This window comes from Solea solea, chromosome 6 (assembly GCF_958295425.1).
Source record: "Solea solea chromosome 6, fSolSol10.1, whole genome shotgun sequence".
Lineage (NCBI taxonomy): Eukaryota > Metazoa > Chordata > Actinopteri > Pleuronectiformes > Soleidae > Solea > Solea solea.
Genome location: NC_081139.1, coordinates 1,813,442 through 1,828,264, shown reverse-complemented (window position 1 = coordinate 1,828,264; position 14,823 = coordinate 1,813,442). Strand labels below are relative to the sequence as shown.

General features: G+C 39.5%; 1 protein-coding gene across 5 annotated transcripts in view; it reads left to right on the top strand.

Annotated features, from left to right (window-relative positions):
- LOC131460719 (AMP deaminase 2-like) overlaps positions 1-14,823 on the top strand; it is a 36,652-nt gene that overhangs the window by 18,037 nt on the left and 3,792 nt on the right. For 4 of the 5 annotated variants that reach the window (XM_058631457.1, XM_058631456.1, XM_058631454.1 and 1 more), the window contains exons 2-17: positions 3,411-3,541; positions 5,016-5,146; positions 6,416-6,484; positions 6,970-7,081; positions 7,182-7,368; positions 8,757-8,898; positions 8,993-9,082; positions 9,208-9,337; positions 10,255-10,449; positions 10,528-10,659; positions 10,751-10,914; positions 11,753-11,879; positions 11,981-12,144; positions 12,235-12,355; positions 13,619-13,792; positions 13,893-14,003. In XM_058631457.1, the coding sequence (XP_058487440.1) occupies positions 3,411-3,541; positions 5,016-5,146; positions 6,416-6,484; positions 6,970-7,081; positions 7,182-7,368; positions 8,757-8,898; positions 8,993-9,082; positions 9,208-9,337; positions 10,255-10,449; positions 10,528-10,659; positions 10,751-10,914; positions 11,753-11,879; positions 11,981-12,144; positions 12,235-12,355; positions 13,619-13,792; positions 13,893-14,003 (2,180 nt within the window). The remainder of the gene's footprint in view (positions 1-3,410; positions 3,542-5,015; positions 5,147-6,415; positions 6,485-6,969; positions 7,082-7,181; positions 7,369-8,756; positions 8,899-8,992; positions 9,083-9,207; positions 9,338-10,254; positions 10,450-10,527; positions 10,660-10,750; positions 10,915-11,752; positions 11,880-11,980; positions 12,145-12,234; positions 12,356-13,618; positions 13,793-13,892; positions 14,004-14,823) is intronic. The other variant, XM_058631455.1, reaches the window with a different exon arrangement.

Genomic DNA, 14,823 nt, shown 5'->3' with positions numbered 1-14,823 from the left:
TGGAGCAGTCTTGTGTGTGTGTGTGTGTGTGTGTGTGTGTGTGTGTGTGTGTGTGTGTGTGTGTGTGTGTGTGTGTGTGTGTGTTCCTTTGCTGTAAATGTCACCGGCACGACATCCTTAATGTCAAGGTTGGACGAGGAAGAGCAACAGTATGAGCTCACAGGACAGAACACAGTAGAACATCAATTACAAATAATAGTGACAGTGTAACAAGCGTTTCATTCAGTAAACCAGAACAAATTATCTGGATTTTGAAATTCAGTGTTGTTTTTGTTTTATTATTCCTCAGTGAGGATAATACAGACAACATTGGGACCTCATTTGCATAGTTCACACTCTTCCTGCACATTTTTACTTCCAGGGTGAGGGAAAAGATTTCTATTCTTAGTCGAGCAACTGGGACGTCTTGATAAGTTTGCTTCAACAGATTCAGCACAATAGTTATACTTGATTTGAATTTGTGTTTCATACGGAATGTATGTAAAAAAATAATTACATAATAAATGAATGAATAAATAAAACAGCATGGATTCTGAGATTATAGTCAGAATTTCTGACGTTAAAGTCAGAATTCTGAGAAAAAATAAATTCTGAGATTAAAGTCAGAATTCTGAGATAAAAGAAATTCTGAGATTAAAGAAAAAGTTAGAATTCTGAGATTAAAGAAAAAGTCAGAATTCTTAGGAAAAAAGAAATTCTGAGATTAAAGAAAAATAATTCCGAGATTAAAGTCAGAAATCATGCAGGGTTTTATTTTTCTTTCTTTCAATGTTTTAATCTGGGTTTTAACAAAATGTCTTTTTGCTATATTTTCTTTAATATCTAATCTGATTGTGTTCATGCTGCGTGGTAAATGATTGTACAGTAAATCCACATCCTTGAGAGGCTTCAATCTCTTTCAGTCCCAATTGATTTGGTTATTGAATAATTTGATGGACGTGGTGTGAAAGTGTTTTGTGGTTTTATTGAAGAGTGAGTAGAAGTGCAGTGTCGGCACAAATCCACGTTTGGCCTGAAGGACAGAGACGGAAACATTGTATTGATCTTTGTGGAGCACACAGCAGAGGAAGCTCCACAGATACCAGATCACTTATCTCTGTGTGTGTGTGTGTGTGTTTAATCTATAAAACCAAACTCCTCCTCACTTCTCTGCTCTTTTAAAATGGAAACATGGAAGTCATATTCTTAGTTATTTGTTGTTCCTTTAATTTGAGCTCTTAGGTTTGTCAGCGCCTGCATACTTGAAATAATCCACAGCCTAATCTCCGACATCAAAACTTAAAGTAACCCTGAACGAGTTTAAAGCTCTGAAGATGAAGATTTTGGACTCAAGGTTGTCTGTGTGCCAGTGTTTTTTTTTAATGAGTGAGAAAGGACAGTGCACAGTGAAACTTTGTAACAAAGAGGAAGATAAGGCTTTCAGTCCTGTACTGATTGACAAACTCTCTCTCTCTCTCTCTCGCTCTCTGTCTCTCTCTCTCTCTCTCTCTCTCTCTTCTGTTTGCACAGACTTAACTTTGACCAAAGTGTTTCCCGTGCTCGGACTTGATCTCGATCCCCTTCTGAAAACACGCGGCTGTTACTCGTAACATTCATTCTTTATTGTTGTTCAAACTATTTATCGAACATTGTGAAGACGGTCTATTACAAGAGTGAGTTTTCCCTTCAGTGATAATACCCAAGTTAACCTAAACATTAACATGCATTTAGGACTTTCACTTGCTACTTGTGTTGTGTTGTTGTTTTGATATTTGATTCCACAAAGAGAACTGTCCGTCTTTTACAGTCTTAGTTCATCTCTATGTTTGTGCAGCACACTACTGTGATGTCACAGAGGGAAATGGATTAGGAGTCATCTGTGGTTGGAAATACTCAGGGATTACATGGGCGCTATACTGGGGACCAGTGTGTCTGTTTAACTTATTTGTTTGTGAACCATGTGAGAGCCTGACTCTATCTTTGCTGTAACATGTCAAGAGATTGTCAAACTTTAATCCTTTTAAAACATGTTTGAACGTTTGTTTCCTCTGTGTTGTTTGTCTGTTTTAGACGTCAGATGTCTTCTTTTTTTGGTTTTTAGTCCAGAGTGGAACTGGTGTCACCTGTTTCCAGCAGGTCTGAGTGGGGAAAGATCCCCTCTGTGTCACCCTCAGATGTGTTCATGTGTTCATGTGTTCACGTGTACGTGTGTGAAGTGACACAGTATCTGTCGGTACAGCTGTCCTAACTTAATCCGGCTTATTGTGCAGAAGATTTTGGAGCCGATGTTTGCCGATGTTTGCCATCGGGCTTTGCTTGTTTGGCTTTGTTTTACTTTTACCTCACTGTGTTTGGTGTCGTCTATAAAATAATCTGTAATAAGTCAGCTGGTAAACTGTCAGTGTTTATTTTCTTTATTTTAGCAAGGACAAAAAAAAAAAAAACACCTGGACGTACACAGACACTTATTTAAGAACATGTTTCTTTCTAACACAAACACATTTGCTAAATTGATCACCAACTAACTTTGATAATCAATAAATCAGTCCAACACTTTTTAAAATGAAAATTAAAACAAGATGTCTGAATTTTCAGCTTCTTAAATTTAAACATTTTCTGCTTTCTTTGCTCCATATCTCATATAAATAGTTTTATGAAACTGAATCGTTTTGCTTTGTGATAGACATTTTTTTACATTTCACTTTCCCACAGACACCATGATTTACCATGATTGAATTACCTTCATTTATTTATTTTTGATTGTTTTTTTTGTTTTTTTTTTAGCTATGGTGTTTACTATGTGGTCATAATAAAGTTAAGTTAAAACTAGAATCTATAATTACATTGTGTGGCTCCAGACGTGGCGACGTAAACCACCAACCACTGACCACATGGGAGCTTACTAAAAACATGAGGATTGTGTAAATATTTGGCAGAAAAGAACGTGAACATGTGAAGAAGGAAAGTCTCTAAAGTGCTTCAGTTGTTTTTGTGAACGACACCTGGCAGCTCTATATGTGGAAACTTGTTTTTTTCAGCCTTTTGCTATGGTGATGTGCAGTGGCTAAAAATAATTCATGTGTTTATGTTTATGGTGGAAAGTGGAGACTATAACTAAAACTGCAGCAAGTGAAATGAATGCTCTATATTCCAGGAGCTATTACTGATAGTAGTGTGTTTTATTTAGGGACATGGTTCTCTGGTCAGACTGTAATTCTACAGTCTACAAAGTCTTCCACTCTCCCACATTACTTAGGTGAAGAACTCCACAGAGAGTTGCTCGTCTCTGAACAAACGCAAACACCAACGGCCACGAGAGTCAGCCAAAAAAAGATGAAACGGCTGACAGTCGCTTTAGTTATTTCTCATTTTTGATGTCATGCAGAGTCCAGTGCAGCGTTGCTGTATCATAACTCACTGTCTACTTACAGATCTGTGTGGAATATCTGGGCCCAAGCCTCTCAAGCCTCAGCGTTCCCTGCCAGGGACGCCCGATTCTGTCAAGCACCATCCAGCCGACCTGCGAGCATCCATGGAGGAGAAGTACAAAGAGATTGCAGAGGTACAGGCTGAAACCAGACGTGTGTTTATATCGTTTCAATATTTTAACAATTAAATACAGGATGTGGAAAGAGTACTGAAATATTCCACTACTATAAAAGTACCACTACAACATTTTACTCAAGTACAAGTAAAAGTACTGGTCTAAAAATGTACTCAAGTTAAAGTAAAAAAGTATCTTGTTTAAAATGTACTCAGACTAAGGGGACACAAATCTCACATGAATTGTTTTTAATTAAAGGCTCATTCACCCGTCCTCCTCATTCACTTGTCCTAATCATTCGCCTGTCCTCATCATTCACCTGTCCTCATCATTCATTCATCTGTCCTCATTATTCACCTGTCCTCATCATTCATTCACCTGTCCTCTTCATTCACCTGTCCTCCTCATTCACCTGTCCTCTTCATTCATTCATCTGTCCTCATTATTCACCTGTCCTCATCATTCATCTGTCCTCATCATTCATTCACCTGTCCTCTTCATTCACCTGTCCTCATCATTCATTCATCTGTCCTCATTATTCACCTGTCCTCTTCATTCACCTGTCCTCTTCATTCACCTGTCCTCCTCATTCACCTGTCCTCCTCATTCACTTGTCCTAATCATTCGCCTGTCCTCATCATTCATCTGTCCTCATCATTCATGTGTCCTCATCATTCATTCACCTGTCCTCATCATTCACCTGTCCTCCTCATTCACCTGTCCTCTTCATTCATTCATCTGTCCTCATTATTCACCTGTCCTCATCATTCATTCACCTGTCCTCTTCATTCACCTGTCCTCCTCATTCACCTGTCCTCTTCATTCATTCATCTGTCCTCATTATTCACCTGTCCTCATCATTCATTCACCTGTCCTCATCATTCATTCATCTGTCCTCATTATTCATCTGTCCTCTTCATTCACCTGTCCTCCTCATTCACTTGTCCTAATCATTCGCCTGTCCTCATCATTCATCTGTCCTCATCATTCATGTGTCCTCATCATTCATTCACCTGTCCTCATCATTCATTCACCTGTCCTCCTCATTCACCTGTCCTCTTCATTCACCTGTCCTCCTCATTCACCCGTCCTCCTCATTCACCCGTCCTCCTCATTTACTTGTCCTAATCATTCGCCTGTCCTCATCATTCACCTGTCCTCTTCATTCACCTGTCCTCATCATTCATTCACCTGGCCTCTTCATTCACCTGTCCTCCTCATTCACCTGTCCTCTTCATTCACCTGTCCTCTTCATTCACCCGTCCTCCTCATTCACTTGTCCTAATCATTCACCTGTCCTCTTCATTCACTTGTCCTCATCATTCACCTGTCCTCCTCATTCACCTGTCCTCCTGTTTAGTGAAGTTTACAGAAGAAACCCATGATTTTTATAAAGTGTGTCCTGTGCGTCTTCATGTACGTACGCAGTGACCCTGTTCCCTATGTTTATGACACCAGTGTTGTTCTAATGTATGTTTTACATTAACACCAGGAGCTGTTCACTCGCAGCATGACTGAGAGTGAGATGAGGAGCGCTCCCTACGAGTTCCCCGAGGACAGTCCCATCGAAAAGCTGGAGGAGCGGCGCCACCGTCTGGAGAGGCAAATTAGCCAGGACATTAAGTGAGGACTCGCACACACACAATCCCAGTGAAATGACCCGTGCTCTCAAATCTATGCACACACGTGCTTATCAGCTTCTAACCAACATGCCAGGTTGTTGGCGAGCTAACTAACGTTAATGTTGAGCTAACTGGGCTAACTAGCAGCTGACACTTGCCCTGGTGTACAGTCTTCACACTTTAATGAGCAGGGAATCCTTAGGTGCCTCACCATTCGGTCACTGTGTTTTACGTTATTTAACATTTAAATTTCATTTGTGAATCGGTTTCGGAATCGTCCATCAATCAGCGATTTCTTCCTCACCCCTGGTTCAGACTGGATCTCCAGGGTCAATGTCGTCGACGCCACTGAGCTGTTTGTGTGGATCTGTGACTTGTAGCCTTTTGACTTGTGATTTGCCACAACTAACTGATATTTATCTTTTTTGTGTCAATCACCTTTATCAGCTCGGACATGTGTGTGTGTGTGTGTGTGTGTGTTTGATTCAAACTCAAATGACCTGGGGTCCAATGAGTGTCTAGTCTGGTCAAGAGGTAGATGTAGAAAAAAAAAGTGGGGAAGACAACAACTGTTCATTAGCTTAAAATAATAACACAACAGATATTCATCATGATATTTCACATAATTTCAAAGTAAAAGTGTTTGTTTTGATACTGAATGGTGTGTAGTTCACAGTAAAAACACATTTATGATGCAAAATAAGTCTTAATTATTAAACAAACCTCAAATTAAGTCACTAATAACATTGGCCCGCAGGATAATATTTATTATTAAAAACCAATTTAAATGTGTTAAGAATACTATATTTTTCACTTACAGATACCTGTGACTAAATGTTTGTGCCTTTATAGATCCAGTGTGACGTGCAAATGATAAATTTAGGCATAATGTTGAAATTGCACTTGCTTTTCTCAAGAAATGTCATGTTTCGTAAAAAGAGACTTCATTAAATGTAAAACAAAGGGAAAAAAATGAGTAATTCTTGTTGTTCATAGGTTAATATGCTTTTATTTTACTGGTCCGGCACACTGTGTGTGTGTGTGTGTGTGTGTGTGTGTGTGAGAGAGATGGTGCTTATTCGAGTGTGGTTTCTATATTTGGTGTTTCTCTGTTTGTGTGTTATTTCCTCTCGCTGCCTCTAATGTCCATCTGTCCCCTGTCTCACCTGCACAACCCTGTGCTGCTGCTGTTGCTGCTGCTGCTGCCGCCACTACTGCTGCTGCTGCTGCTGTTGCTGCTGCTGCTGCTGCTGCTGTAAATCACACCAAGGCTTGAACCCGAGATCTTGGTCCGTGCCAAACAGGACTTCATGAAAATCGACAGCACGGCAGACCTAGAGTGAGTGAGCTCTGAATCATGTATGATAATTACCTGCAGTCACTTTATTGTTTTTATTTTTCTTTTATTGACATGTGTCATTTAAAAGTGTCTCGTCTACAGAGTTTCAGACCTCTTTACTTTTCTCCAGAACCACTGACAGGGGTTATCAGCAATATGGAGATAAACAAAATCTCCCCCTGCTGGTGGCTTTATTTAAATGTTCAAATGTCTATTGTTTTCTGATTGTGTTGATTTTCAGTAAAACAGTCAGTAAAACAGACTCTCACAGACAATCTTTTTCTCTTGGAGAACTAAAATGTGGTCACTTTAGTCCACTACACGGTTTTCTTCTGACCGTCCAGAAACTCGGACACCTCTGAGGTCTTTTGGAACACTTGCATTCTCCCTCATCTGTTTCCTATGTCTCTCTATGTCTTTGTCCCTCTTGTCCTCTTGTCTCTCGTGGTTTAAAATTCTACTTTCCTCTGCCTGGATCTGTCCAGGTTAATGAAGGACATGTGTTTGGATACTGTCGATGATGGCTTCAGGGAGAGAGCGTTGCCACTGGAGCGAGAGTACCAGCGGGTCTCCATATCCGGCGAGGAGAAGTGTGGGGTGAGGAGCGTTTTGTGGAATCGATTGTCCCTAGAAAACTAAAAGCTAAATCCCCCTTTGCTTTACTCTGTTATGTAACCGTGTGTTGATATCTCTCCAGGTTCCCTTCATTGACCTGTTAGATGCTGCCAAGTGTGTGGTGAAGGCGCTGTTCATCCGGGAGAAGTACATCAACCGATCCATGCAGAACTTCTGTAAGACCACGTCTCGTGCCCTGCAGGAGCTCGGGATGAAGCCTCTGGATCTGAGAGTCTATGACGATATACCGGATACTCCTGTAGATGCAGGTATGCTGGCGGACACGAGATAAGGAAGTGACACGTCTGACACAAGGAGATGTATCATCAAACAGGGCACACACGCATGTTGGATGTATTTGCCCCTAAGACATTAAGCATTAGTGCTTACTAATACACAACTCCTTATAAGGACATCCTGGGTGTGTGTGTTTATAGGTCACATAATCAGGCTTTAAAAAGTGTGTTTTCTTTTCGTCTTCTTATGTGTTGTTGAACGTATTACAAAGTTACGATTCATTTTATATCAGATTTTTGATAGCAATAGATAGCAATAATTGTGCAGAAGTCACAAAATAGAACTTTATTTTTCTTTGTACTGTGATGTATTTCCAAATTTCACACTAATTAAATCAGATTTTAAACATTTTGAGTACTTTTTTCAGTCAGGTGTGTTTATATAGTGAAAATTAAAGAATTCTTTCATCAGATTGCCTCGGTTGTGCTGACATAAAGGATATCAGACACTCTATATTGCACATTCTAACAGCCTCTGTATATCCTGTGTGTTTAAACATAGTGATTCTGAGGGTTAAAACAGAGAGGAGAGAAGGATCTATCCATTTATGTGTTAAACAACAGGGGTGATATGTAGTCTATGGAGTATTTTGGATTGTGTTTCTCTAAGTCTGTTACGTGTAGATACAGATGTAACCAGCTTTATTCTTTCTGTCATAAATTTGTCATAATCAAATCTTGTTTTGTAACTGAAGAACTTGTTTTAACACTAAAAACAGAAACATTAACACTGAACAGTGCAGGGAATAACACACCTCAGGTATAGAGTGTCTTATATCCTTTTTTTTCAGCACAACTTAGGCAATATGATGAAAAAAAAGAAAAGTTTCTTTTTCACCAACTATATACGTAAACACACCTGAGCAAAAATGTACTCAAAATGTTTAAAATAGGATTGAATTTGTGAAATTTTTGAAATACGTCACAGGTCAAAGTTCACTTGGCTCGTTTTTATGAACAAAAAAAAAGAGAAAACGGTCTAATTTTGTGACTTCTGCACAATTATTGCTACTTTATATCGCGACTAAAAATGTGACATAAAATGAATCATAACTTTGACTCAACAACACATAAGAAGCCTGAATATGTGACCTATGAACACACACACACACACACACACACACACACACACACACACACACACAGTCCCAGGATGTCCATATAAGGAGTTGTGTATTCTTCCCACGGTAAATTAGCACTGAACACTGAACAGTTCAGGGAATGAGTAACGCTCGTACTTGTTTTTTAAATGTTTTTTAAATGAACAAAGATTAAAACACAGGAGAGTTTGTCACTTCGGCCTCTGCAGCTTCTGTGTTGTTGTTAATATTTTCTTTCCTCCTATGATTATGTTTCCCCAGATGCCCCAGTCCATCCACCTGTTTGTCATACTCACCCCTACGACAACCAGGACCCCTCCAACATGCCGGCAGACACGGGATACGGATGCCAGATGGTGAACGGCTTGGTCCATGTCTACACCAACAATAACAATATGGACAAGTGCGAGTTTGTGTTGTTGTGGAATGATACAGTCATAACAAAAACAAAAAAAGGTGGATCTGCTTGTTAAACTTTGAAGTGTCTTCTTTCTCAGGGGCGCAGAACTGGACTTGCCATATCCGGACCTGAAGGAGTACATCGCAGACATGAATGTTATGATGTCGCTCATTATTAACGGGCCTGTGTGAGTGTTTGTACGACAGCATTTATCTTCAGACGTCACTGGGTGTTTAGCTTGTGTGCATTATTCATTATTATTATTATTATTATTATAAAACAAACAATTGTCTGTGTTTCCTCTGTTCACAGGAAGTCTTTCTGCTACCGCCGCCTTCAGTACCTGAGCTCCAAGTTCCAGATGCACATCCTTCTGAACGAGATGAAGGAGCTGGCAGCTCAGAAGAAGGTTCCTCACAGAGACTTCTACAATATACGAAAGGTGAGCGCTAACTACACAAGTGCAAAAATACAACCCTCATTGTGTGTCACAATGTTCCATCATGATATTGCAATGAAGATATTCATGATGATATTTGACAGAATTTGACAGAAAAGGTAAAAGTTCTATACTTCACTATAAAAACATATTTATGATGTAAAATAAATCCATAAATATAAAGAACAGAAATACATTTAAAATGACCTTTAATATACTATAAACAAAACGCCTAACAAGCTTATATATATGAAATTTAATGTTGAACGTAATACATTTAATAATGGGATCATTACGACCGAATGATATAAAAACATGGCTAGCAAATATATTTAATATCGTATTCTGTCGATATTCTATCACCTAGTTGGCAGCTGTGCCTCAGCCACACTCGCCGTGTTTAAAAGAAAGTGATGTTTTTTTAATTATGACATGATATTACATGGTGGGCCGCATGTCACCGATTGGGGGGCTACATGGGGCCTGCAGGCCACCAGTTTAACACCTCTGATTCAAACCTATCTTTATGTAGGCCCTATTGAGGACATTTAAGCTTGTCCCCAAAACTGTTTGACTACAAAAATGAAAGCTCATTGTGTATAAATCATTCTCCAGTTCCAGAAGTGAATTTATTGAATGGCCACCATGGGAAAATAAGCCAAGTTATAATGTCAGTAAAAGTTTTCCTGGGGAGTTAATGGTCTCAGTTCTTTAGTTTGAGGTCGGCTTTAACGTCACATAATCCATAATTTGGAAGATTACATTCACCTTTATATGTACTGTTTTATGATCGTTCAAGGAGTGGGGTAATCTTGATTCAGCATAGACACGCGGCCATTTCCTGCAATTCTCAGAAAAGTCCTCTACAGAAAACACTATACTAAACTGAGCGGTCTCTCGCTGCTCTGTGCCGGCTCCAGGTGGACACACACATACATGCATCGTCCTCCATGAACCAGAAGCACCTGCTGAGATTCATCAAGAAAGCCATGAAGAAATACCCCGAGGAGATTGTTCACATCGAGCACGGCCGTGGTCAGACCCTCAAGGACGTGTTTGAGACGATGAACCTGACGGCCTTCGACCTGAGCGTCGACACTCTCGACGTGCACGCGGTGAGAAACGGGAGCAGCAGAGAAACTGGAACAGTTCAAGAAACTCTGTGTTTGATTCTACTTCCTCTCTCCTTTCAGGACCGCAACACGTTCCATCGCTTTGACAAGTTCAACGCCAAATACAACCCCATCGGCGAATCCATCATCAGAGAGATTTTCATCAAGACCAACAACCACATTGAAGGAAAATACTTTGCACAAATAATCAAGGTGTGAAAACATCGTATTTATCTGTTTGTTTGTTTTTATAAATCCAAATAACAAACGAATCAACCTGCGTCTCCTGCTTTCATCTGTCCAGGAAGTCATGTTTGACTTGGAAGAGAGCAAGTACCAGAACTCAGAACTACGCCTGTCCATCTACGGTCGCTCCAGGGACGAGTGGGACAAGTTGGCTCAGTGGGCCGTCAAACACCGCGTCTACTCTAACAACGTGCGCTGGCTTATCCAGGTGCCACGTCTGTTGTAAGTGAAGCCACAGCTTCTTCTTCAGAATCAGACAATCTACTTACCTACTTTTTCTTTAATCTCACAATTCTGACTTTTTTCTTTAATATCACAATTCTGATTTTAATCTCTGAATTCCTACTTTTTCTTTAATCTACAATTCTGACTTTAATCTCTGAATTCCTGCTTTTTTCTTTAATATCTCAATTCTGACTTTAATCTCTGAATTCCTACTTTTTCTTTAATATAGAATTCTGATTTTAATCTCTGAATTCTACTTTTTTCTTTAATCTCACAATTCTGATTTTAATCTCTGAATTCCTACTTTTTCTTTAATCTCACAATTCTGACTTTTTTCTTTAATATCACAATTCTGATTTAATCTCTGAATTCCTACTTTTTCTTTAATCTCACAATTCTGACTTTTTTCTTTAATATCACAATTCTGACTTTAATCTCTGAATTCCTACTTTTTCTTTAATCTCACAATTCTGACTTTAATCTCTGAATTCCTACTTTTTCTTTAATCTCACAATTCTGACTTTAATCTCTGAATTATTTTTCTTTAATCTCACAATTCTGACTTTAATCTCTGAATTCCTACTTTTTTCTTTAATCTCACAATTCTGATTTAATCTCTGAATTCCTACTTTTTCTTTAATCTCACAATTCTGACTTTTTTTTTTTAATATCACAATTCTGACTTTAATCTCTGAATTCATGCTCTTTTTTGTCTAAAAACATCGGGGCTGAAAAGTGGAACGAGTGCAGGAGTGGTCTGAAATGTGCAGCTTCTACGTTGTAAACAAAATAAATAAATAACAATCGTGTCATTATTCAATCACCACCTCTCCAGTGACGTGTACCACACAAAGAAGCATCTGGCCAATTTCCAGGAGATGTTGGAGAACATCTTCTTGCCTCTGTTTGAAGCCACGATCAACCCACGTAGTCATCCAGAGCTGCATCTCTTCCTGGAACATGTGAGTGTTACTTCACTGGACACAATCTGAAAGCTGTGCTGCTGAGTCACAGTCACATCACCTGTGTGTGTGTGTGTGTGTGTGTGTGTGTGTGAGATTAGGTGTCCGGCTTTGACAGCGTCGACGACGAGTCCAAACCTGAGCAGCATATTTTTAACCTGGACAGTCCACTGCCAGACAAATGGACAGAAGAGGACAACCCGCCCTACTCCTACTACCTCTACTATACCTATGCCAACATGACTGTGCTTAACCACCTGCGCAGGTAGACGCTCTACTCACATCCTTTATTTTAAAGGCACCACCGTTCAGAGTGAAAACACTAAACTAAATATGGCTTCTTTTTTTTTTCTAGGCGCCGAGGCTTGAACACATTTGTCCTGCGACCTCACTGTGGGGAGGCGGGGCCTATCCACCACCTGGTGTCAGGGTTCATGCTGTCAGAGAACATCTCCCACGGGCTGCTGCTCAGAAAGGTCAGGACAAGACGAGTGGGAATGTCTTAAAGGGCCAGTGTTCCGAAGTGTGAGGAAACTATGGTGGCCTTTGCATACCAGAAAGAATGTTCCTTTTTCTCAGAGTGCATTCACACCGACTCCCTCTCCCTCAAACCCTAGTTCATCTGAACGCGCCATCGAACACCAAAGAAACAAACATAGGTCTCGCTCCGCTTCAAGTGAACCAAACGCAGGGCATTGTGGGTATAACACGACCAAAACATGCGCACGTTTAGAACGATATTCGGAAGAAAGCGTATATGTGTAGTATATTCACATAAAACTAAATAAAAAACCCTGCATGAACCGAGTCTTCAATCGTGTCGAGTGTCGTCTGAAAATAACCGTAGTTTTTAGTATTAGTTTCAAAACATGAAGCATGTGCTCTCTTTCCTTAAAGTACATACAACATGGTATCTGTTGTAGCCTTTTAATAACATTTTTATCTACTGTAAAACCTTTTTTTTGCTTTATTTAACCATAAAAGGATGAGAGATTGTCCTGTAACAAAGTTACCAATTTTTCTGAGAAAAACTTCCAATATCTGGCAGTGATTTACAATTTACTGCATGTTAAAATACAGGTTTAACGATTTAAAATGAAGAAATCAGAATTTGAACAGCATAAAACATATTTTACAACAAAAAATTTTGAGTCTTTGTCTCTCAATGTGCAAAAAAAAAAAACATCTACAGGTGTTCTTCCCACTCTCTGAGTTTTCAGGCATTCTGAACCACATGTTGGCTTTGACGTGCAACTTCTCAGCTTTCAGAAACCGGTATTGGAATTTTTCCAACACAAACCGTCGCCTAATTACAGCAACACAAAGTGTGCTTGTGCAAACGTGTCGTCTGCGATATATATATATATATATATATATATACATTTTTAAAGACTTAAACAAACACACGTATAGGTCATGTATTCAATTGCTGACACACTTACATTTTAAAAGGATGAACAAGTAAAAGTGAACACCTGCATTTTTTTAAATGCTGCAATGTGACAGTTTTTCAGCTTTTTAGAGACTGTGTGAATGTGTGTGTAGAGACACAAACAATAGTTATTAAAGGAGGTAAAAAAGAGGACATGAAAGAGAGGAGAGAACACTGTCAGGTGATCAGCTGCCTCATTCACTGGCAGGTAAATAATGACTTTGTCGTGATGCTGCGAGGCTGAACAAACACTTTGTTATATCAGCTGTGACCATATGTTTACCTTTCTCTCTCTGATATCCCTCAGGCCCCAGTGCTGCAGTATCTTTACTACCTGGCTCAAATCGGCATCGCCATGTCTCCGCTGAGTAATAACAGCCTGTTCCTCAGTTACCATCGTAACCCACTGCCAGAGTACCTGTCCAGAGGCCTCATGGTGTCCCTGTCCACTGACGACCCACTTCAGTTCCACTTCACTAAGGTCACTTTTGAAGGCTGTTTGTATCATTGTATCTGCTCTGAGCTGAGAGATCACACAAAGATCACACTGTGTGTGTGTGTGTGTGTGCGTGTGTGTGCAGGAGCCTCTGATGGAGGAGTACAGCATCGCTACTCAGGTGTGGAAACTGAGTTCCTGTGACATGTGTGAGCTGGCGAGGAACAGTGTCCTCATGAGTGGATTCTCCCACAAGGTAAAGCAGTTTCTTTTTCTTCTTCTAATGTTTGTGTGTTTCAATTGTTTCTTACTCGGTGTACTCAGGGTAATTTACCGTGGGATTATTACACAACTCCTTATATGGACATCCTGTGTGTGTGTGTGTGTGTGTGTGTGTGTGTTCATAGGTCACATGTTCAGGTTTTGTTCCATCAGGTGTTGTTAAGTCAAAGTTATGATTCATTTTATATCACGTTTTTAGTCGTGATTTAAAGTAGCAATAAATAATTATAGGAATTAAATAATTCTTTTCTTTCTTAAGTGAACTTTGAACTGTGACGTGTTTCACAAATTTCACAAATTCAATTTTATCATTTCGAGGACTTTTTGCTCAGGTTTTTTTATATAGTTGGTGAACATGAAAGAAATATTTAATCCGATTGTCTAGGTTGTGCTGAAAAAAGGATATAAGACACTCTATGATGCACATTCTTATAATCCCTGTATATACAGTACTGTATGTTTAAAAAGCAGCTAAAATGCTCTGTGTTCTAAGGGTTGAACAGAGAATAACACATACAACACAACATATCAGACAGCTATGCAACATTAGACAAAGTCACTGAAAATACATCAAAAAAGTACAATACTTAATTAGTACTTAGTTCTCCTCTTCTAAGCAAATTCCCTCGGTCCTCGGGTAAATAATCCAGAAACTAATCCTCCTTACTCATTTTTCATGTGGGAGGAGTTAAAGATCACTGCACCATGAGGTAATAGTTGGTGGAGACTCCTGTGCAAAATTCACTTTCGGGCATTTCAAAGAAGTTTGTCAAGAATGTACTTTGACGCAGATG